At 41.4% G+C, this 7,615-nt stretch overlaps 2 protein-coding genes across 2 annotated transcripts; both read right to left on the bottom strand.

Annotated features, from left to right (window-relative positions):
* Window positions 1-446: 446 nt before the first annotated feature.
* LOC112090531 lies at window positions 447-1,178 on the bottom strand. Its single transcript, XM_024162032.1, has 2 exons — window positions 802-1,178; window positions 447-696 (listed from the first exon to the last, which is right to left on the bottom strand). The coding sequence occupies exons 1-2, from the start codon at window positions 1,176-1,178 to the stop codon at window positions 447-449; spliced, it is 627 nt and encodes a 208-aa protein (XP_024017800.1).
* A 1,505-nt stretch (window positions 1,179-2,683) lies between these two features.
* Window positions 2,684-5,449, bottom strand: LOC21390962 (calcium-binding mitochondrial carrier protein SCaMC-1). Its single transcript, XM_010092630.2, has 5 exons — window positions 5,159-5,449; window positions 4,510-4,922; window positions 3,526-4,311; window positions 3,307-3,397; window positions 2,684-3,204 (listed from the first exon to the last, which is right to left on the bottom strand). The coding sequence occupies exons 2-5, from the start codon at window positions 4,910-4,912 to the stop codon at window positions 3,012-3,014; spliced, it is 1,473 nt and encodes a 490-aa protein (XP_010090932.1). The 5' UTR covers window positions 4,913-4,922; window positions 5,159-5,449; the 3' UTR covers window positions 2,684-3,011.
* Window positions 5,450-7,615: the final 2,166 nt, after the last annotated feature.

The following is a 7,615-nucleotide window of genomic DNA, read 5'->3' as shown; positions in this document are numbered from 1 at the left end:
GGCGATTTCATGTCGAGGAGAGCTTGTATCTTTCCCGGATTGGCCTCAATTCCTCGACTACTCACCATGAAACCCAAGAATTTTCCTGACGCGACGCCGAACGCACACTTGTGAGGATTTAGTTTCATTTTGTACGTTCTGAGGATGCCGAACATTCTCCTGAGGTCCTCGACGTGGTCCTCGGCTTTCTTGCTCTTTACCAACATATCATCCACGTATACCTCCATTGATTTTCCTAATTGTCCCGCGAACATTTTATTGATGAGACGTTGATAAGTTGCTCCCGCATTTTTTAGGCCGAAGGGCATGACTTTGTAACAGTAGAGGCCTCTATCGGTGACGAACGCCGTGTGCTCTTCATCGCGGTCGAGCATAGGTATCTGGTTGTACCCGGAGTATGCATCCATGAAACTCAATAGTTCGTGTCCCGCTGTGACGTCGACCATCTAATCGATTCTTGGTAGTGGGAAGCTATCCTTGGGACATGCCAGATCACTGAAGTCAACGCATGTTCGCCAATCCCCGTTGGGTTTCTGCACCAACACGGGATTTGACACCCATTCGGGGTATAGGACTTCTCGGATGAAATTGTTCCTAATCAGCTTGTCGACTTCTGCCCGCAGGGCCTCGTACCGTTCCGCGTTCATCGGTCGACGCTTTTGTCTTTCAGGCGGGCACTTCTCGTCGATGTTCAACCTGTGACACACTATATCGGGGTTTATCCATTCCATATCTTCGTGCGTCCAGGCGAACACATCGAGGTTGCTTATGAGGAACTCAACCAGTCCTTCACAGGTCTACCCCTCTGGCCCCGAGCCCACCTTCAGCCTCCTTAAAGGCTCTCTCTCATCGATGGGGACTTCGGTCAATTCCTCGACCGGTCTCGTTCCAGGCTCTTCCGTTGGGAGCCTCGGATCTAGGTCGAACCCTTCCGCTCTAGTCTCCACCATCCTCAGTTCTCTTCGTACCTGTGTCGGCTCGGCATAGTGGCGGACCGTCTCCGAATAAGTTAGCCTCGACTCGTATTGGTTTCCGTGGACCCTTCCGATCCTAGTGGGTGTCAGAAACTTCATGGTTTGGTGGTAAATGGATGTGGCCGCCTTCAGTGCCCTCAGCGTCGAGCGCCCTATGACCACGTTGTATTGGTCGCATCCCTTCACCACCAAGAACTTCGACATGACAGTCGAGGTGTGTGGTCGGTCTCCAATGGTCATAGGCAGCTCTATCGCCCCTTCAGGGATCACACTGTCCCCGGTGAAGCCATACAAGGGCTGTGCGCTGTTTTACAGCCTTGCGCGGGGGATTCCCATCTTGTCAAAGCAATCGGAGTACAAAATGTTCACCGAACTGCCGTTGTCGACCAGGATACGGCAAACCGTGTGGTTACCAATCATGGCCTCGACGACTAAAGCATCACTTTGGGGGAAATGCACCCCATTCGCGTCGGCCTCCGAGAAGGTGATCTCGGCCTCCTCGTATCGCGCTGTCTTGGCCTCACGTCCGGAGACGTTCATGACCCTCCGGCTAAACTTTTCCTTTGCCTCTCGCGTGTAATCCTTCTGTGCGCGATGAGAGGTGCCGCCGAGGTATGGCCCCCCAAATATCATTCTTATGACGCCGATGGGCTCGGGCGGATTGTCGTGCCTCTGCTCCTCCCTTTAGTCGTTGTTGCGTCGGTTGTTGTTGTTCCGACAGCCGGCTCGATACTCACTGAGCCTCCCTTCTCGGATCAACCTCTCGACCTCGTCCCTCAGGTCATAGCATTCGGCCGTAGTGTGCCCACTCTCGCCGTGAAACTGACAGTACTTATTTTGGTTCCTCTCATCTGTCGCCTGATTTTCTGACTCCTGCAGTAGCCGTTGGATGCCCTTCCCCAAGTTGATAAGACCGCTGATGGATTTGACTGGATACGCTATCTCGACGCAGTGGCCTCTAGCAGTCAAGTCATGGTGGTCAACGCATCTCATTGCATATGGTCTCTCGACGTAAATGCTACTTCAGCTACAATCTGTTCTCTCGACGCCAGCGACCGATCCTTGGCGGGGAATGCTCGGCGTTTGTCGTTTGATAGAGTGGTCGATTCCTCGACTATGGTGTAACAAATAACAAGATGCAAAAAACGCCAACGAACAAGATTTAATTCGGCCCATGTTTGACATGCGAACCACAACCGAGGATTGAGTAGTTCATTTAAACCAAACCCACTCCTTCCACAAAGCCAAGCCCCAAATCTCTTAATAAATCATTGCTAAAAACGAAACTTCTTGCCCAAAATGGACAAAAACGAAGACACCAAACACACACAACCGTTTGCTTCATAAGTTCAAATAAAAAAATTTTCAACATAAAATAAAATTTTTACAAGAAAAAACACTACAACAAATACATTTGAACTGTGGTTCTAAACTGTGAAACATTGATCACTTCTAATGCTTTATTTGCTGAATTCGTGCGCCTTTAACTTCTTGTAGTATTCATTCATGCTAAAAGGTCCATAATAATATATTGCAGTATGTATCAGCAGCTCAAAGAAAAGACACGAAGCAGACCCCTAGACTCACGATATCTCTGGAAGACATGACAACCATTCAGATTAAATCGAGCCGCTTGCTAGCATCACGAATTTTAAAATTTAAAAAAATAAATAAAAATAAAAAATAAATAAAAAAATCTTATATTCCTGTGAGAATTCTTCCTTGGTTTTTTTTGTATCAATATCATACAACAATCTGTGAGCTCGCATATAAAAGCAACATGGAAGTTTTGGGATAACTGCTTTCATGGACAAACCAATTTTGTCCTTTGAAATATGTAGTGCGAGCAACATTTAATCATTACGTGACCAAAAACAATCATATGTTGATCAAATCATCTCTCTAAGAATGTTATTCTTACCATCCACAATTGCATCCCCTTTCCACTTCCACTTCCACTTTAGTGAACTCTACAGTCAGCTATGTCAAATCACATAATAATTATTGAATGGAGGCCATGCTAAGATAGATTGATCCCTATTCCAGATCGAGACTCTTTTTCATGCTCTCATAAACCAGGTATGTGATACTTGCCGATGGAACTACTTTGAGCATATTAGGAAATATTCCTTTATAGAATCCCCTAAACCCTTCACGTTGGAAGGTTCTCCTGAATACATCTCCCATTCCTTTATAAGCACTGTCTGTGTTACAGCGCTGAGCTTGCATTCTGTGTTACGATGCAACATAGTACTTAAATCATTAGTTTTTAGTCTAAGGAAGCTGAAATACGAGAGGAAAAGGAAACTCACAAGTCACAAGATATTAGTACCTCGTCCTGACAACCTGCAACGGGTAAACGCATGTTGCTCCAAGAGCTCCAGATATTGTTCCGCATCCCAATTGCACAAGTGGACCGGCTTCTACGAAGAGTATATCTTGACATTACAAACTTACAACATAAAACATAATAGGCAATACAGACATTAAAAACAGGAAGATAAGGTCATGGAAGGGGAAATAAAGAGTTAACTCTTTGATAAAACCTCACCACCATCAAGAATATACTTCTTGGACAAATCTTTCAAGGTTTCATATGCAGCAAGATCGATACCAGCATACGGGATAATCCCAAGAACAGAAGGAAAAAGACCTCGATAGAATGCCCGGGGTCCCTCCTGAACCCATATATCTCTTGATAGGGTTCCTAGATTGGGAACTCTTCCACCTTCACCAGAAAAAGTTTGTAACCGGGTTTTAACAAGATCCATGGGATATATCGTAGTCTGGGCCACAGCGCCTGCAAAACCACCAGCTAAGAGGCGGCCCAAAGTGCCAATATCAGCTTTATCTTCATTGCCTTTAGCACTGGCAATGAAGCCTTTGAACATCTCGTAAGTATAGAACCGGATGGCACTTTCAGGGGCCACCTTCAAGACGTTAAGACCGTTCCCTCGAAAAAATCCTAATAGTCCGCCTTCTTTCCATATATCTCTTACAGCAGGCATGATACGAGCCTGCCCCATTTGCACTTGCAAAACAACCTTCAATCGATCAAGAGGAGCGGTGGCTGTGCGCGAGGTTGCGCCGGCAACTCCCCCAGCAATGAGATATCTGCTGGCGTGGACATGCTTACTGATTCCCTCCGGGATGACTGCCTGCTCCCCAATATCAACAAGGCATACCCTCTCCAAATAGTGGTAAATGTTCTCAATAGTAGCCTCGTGAGGGTAGAGCAGAAGGAAATCCCTCCACTCTTCAAAAGTGATGACCCCATTGTTGTCCTTATCGACGCGCTCGACGAAAAGGGCGAGCTCCTCGTCGTCTATTTCAATCCCTACAAAAGAGAGACTGGCGTGGCTTATATAGAATGAAAGAAAAAGGCTTTACCTTTAGTTATATGATTAATAATTGGAGAGAATTATAGAAAGATATATAGGAAGGAATGAAGAAGCAAATACGAATGGATGATGATGATGATGATGATATTAATAAGGAAAGCAAAGGTGATCTTCTTTCTTTCTTTCTTTCTTACCTGCTCCAAGGAGTGCATCGGAGAGCTCTTCGGGCAAAATGCAGCCATTGTGCTCAATATCAATGGCCTGAAAAATGCGGTAGAGCTCCAGCTCCTTGTCGTCCATGTAGCGCTTGAACTCCTGGTAATCAACTTGGCCGTCTTGATTGGCGTCGCAAACGTTGAGCAAATCCTTGGCGTACTTATAATCCGACGGAATCTGGAGAGATTTGAGACCCTCCTCTATCGAACCATAATCCAAATAGCCAGCGTTTGAGGCGTCGAAGTAATTGAAAAGACTCCTTATTCTCATTTCCCTCTCTTCCTTGGTCTCTCTCAACGCCATTAGCACGTGATCCATTGATATTGATATTGTCCCTGCCCCTGCTTTCTTCGTCTTCACCGTCTCTTTCGATTCCTCCATTTTTTTTCCTCTTTTTTGTTTACATAATCGGTCAAGATTTCAACCAAGAAAAAAAAAAAAATATATATATATATTTTTTTATATATATATATATTTTTTTTTTTCTTTTCTTTTCTTTTCCAAACTGAATTGAAGATTCAATTAACCGAAAATCATTTCAAAAATAACCCTGTATTCTAATAACATTGTAGGGGTGAAATTCTAGGTCAAAATAAATATATAGGATAAGGAAAGAGACAGAGTTACCGCGGAGAAGACGACGGAATTGGAATCACGGAGAGTCGGAATCAACCTGATCACGATGGGAATGGGGGAATGAAGATGGAGTTCAGCTGGCCGTTGGGGTTATTCCGAAAACTGCAAATGGGAATGGGAATGGGAATGCCGGGAGAGGGAGAAAGGGGAATCGACTGCCATAGCTGAGCGTTGCCTACCTACAACCAATTGCCACCACCACCATCAGATTCCCACAAACACAAACATCCCCTTTTTTTTTCTTTCTTTCTTTCTTTTTTCTTCTCTTTTCTTAAATGCAGATATTTCTCATTTTCTAATTTAGATTATGAAAATGTGATTGGAAATTTACAAAATTGTTTAATTTTTCGAGTAACTAATTATTATTTTTTGGATGGAAGTAATTACTACAAATTATATAACTTTATAGAAACAGTAGTGCTGAAATTTTAGACGGGCCGTCCGCAACTATCGAAAAGTCTGAATTTGCGCTCAATTACTGAACCCGAACTGTTCGAAAATTCAGGCTACCCGACCCGACCCGAATTTCTTCTTGGACGGGCTTTAGGCAGCAATTGGCTGCCCGTTGCCCGACCGCCTGCCCGAAGTTTCAAAAAAATTTTATATTATATTTTATATTGTTTAATGTATATATATATTTATTATATATATATATATATTACAATTTGAAATTTGAAATGAACACACGAACTATATAAAAAAATTATTTCTGTATTGATTTTTAAATTTGTAATTCATGATTGCATCATTAAAAACCTTACCAAGAAAAACCCAATTGGGATAAAAACTTAGTAAGGAAAAAAGAGTGCAATCATTATGGGACGAATTACAAATTTGACGAACTTATAAAGTCTATACAATATTACAATAACACTATACAAATTAGAAATTACAAAGTAAATAACTATTTACAAATTACAATTATAAAATTTAATTTGAAGCAGAATGATCGTCTTGAAAATTAAAAGTTAATCTATTAAATTCGTCGATCCATTATTGGCTTGCCGGTGAGATTGTATCGTGTAAGCGTTGGTCGGAACGGTCCTAATCTTTGATGCACACCAAAGCTTCAACAATATTCTGTTGCAATGCATTTCTCCGTTCTTCAAGTATTCGTCCGGTTGTACTGAATGCTTGTTCGGCTGCAATAGTGGAGACCGGGATCGAAAAAATATCCATTGTCAATCGTGTTAGGATTGGCCAAGTTAATGCTCGTGCCCCCTCCTCCACTCAACCAAATCAAACATTTCACTACTATCTACAACTAAGCCCTCACTCAGGTACGCCATTAACTCGTTGAATCTACCGCTGTTGCCGCCACCTCTTGATGAATATCCACTCCCAAATTCTTCTTAACCTTGAGTCCTCATCTTTTTCTTCTTCTTAGACAACCCAAAAACATTCAAGAATGAATGCGGTTGTCATCTCGTTGTTGCGGTTGCTCAACACGAGGTGTGTTTCTAAACCTACTTTCGTAAGAGATATAGAGAGAAAATATTTTTTCCTTTATAATATGAAATTGTTCAGTAGTGTCGATAGCTAAAAATTTACCTAAGTTATCTAATCCACTTTCTAAACCTTCTAATTTTAATCTATGGTCAAAAAATAACACCGAAACCATACAACATGGATAATTTAGACCAATATTTCTTAAACTTCTTTTCCATAGAGGCGATAGGAACTCCTAAAACCTCGTGTGTCCTAAATTCACTAAATAAAATAGACATTCTTAAAAGTTCTCCTAACGCTAATGGTGACGTTGGGTAATAAGTTCCACTAAGCTTTAAGGTAACTTCGTGAAATCTACCTAAAAAGTTATACAAGAGTTCGGCAATTTACCAATCAGTCTCATCTATAAATCCTGGTCCTAATTTTGCACTAACATAATTTGTTATAACATCTTTATAGGGGATGCATTGTTCAAGCATTATGTAAGTGGAGTTCCATCTTATAGGCATATCTAAGGCTAATGTTCTAGGATTAGGATTTTGATTACATGCTTGTAGAAATCTAAACCAATCTTGTACTCTTTGATTACTGCATTGAATCCAAGTAATTTTATCTCTAATTCTTTTAATATGACCTGACATTGATTTTAAACCGGATTTTACTATTAAATTAATTATATGACATGCACATCGTTGGTGAAATATATCATTATTACCGAATAAACTTAAATTATTTTCAAAAAGTTATATTACTTTAGTGTTTGCAGTTGCATTATCTAATGTTATAGTCATTATTCTATCTCTTAAACTATATTCATCAATGACAGATAAAATTGTGTTATATATTAAATTGGTAGTATGTGATCCTATAACACATTTAATGCTGGTTTCCGAATCGAATTCGGGTGCGGAAGCGTGGGGATGAAAAACAGCGGATCGTGTATAACAAAATTTTTCATAAAACTTTTGAGATACTCTATAGATTATATTAATTTATGCA

Source organism: Morus notabilis, unplaced genomic scaffold (assembly GCF_000414095.1).
Source record: "Morus notabilis unplaced genomic scaffold, ASM41409v2 Scaffold362, whole genome shotgun sequence".
NCBI classification, from domain to species: domain Eukaryota; kingdom Viridiplantae; phylum Streptophyta; class Magnoliopsida; order Rosales; family Moraceae; genus Morus; species Morus notabilis.
Note: the sequence above shows the minus strand (reverse complement) of the source record. Positions and strands in the feature narration are given on the sequence as shown.

What these genes read in the sequence shown, in the direction of transcription:
- LOC112090531 (XM_024162032.1), bottom strand. Translation starts at nt 1,178, where the DNA reads ATGTCGAAGTTCTTGGTGGTGAAGGGATGCGACCAATACAACGTGGTC. An exon ending in GTGGGCTCGGGGCCAGAGGG is followed by an intron (nt 697 to 801) that starts GTAGACCTGTGA and finishes AGTGTGTCACAG; the next exon opens with GTTGAACATCGACGAGAAGT.
- LOC21390962 (XM_010092630.2), bottom strand. Translation starts at nt 4,912, where the DNA reads ATGGAGGAATCGAAAGAGACGGTGAAGACGAAGAAAGCAGGGGCAGGG. An exon ending in CGATGCACTCCTTGGAGCAG is followed by an intron (nt 4,312 to 4,509) that starts GTAAGAAAGAAA and finishes TCTCTTTTGTAG; the next exon opens with GGATTGAAATAGACGACGAG. An exon ending in GAAGTATATTCTTGATGGTG is followed by an intron (nt 3,398 to 3,525) that starts GTGAGGTTTTAT and finishes TACTCTTCGTAG; the next exon opens with AAGCCGGTCCACTTGTGCAA.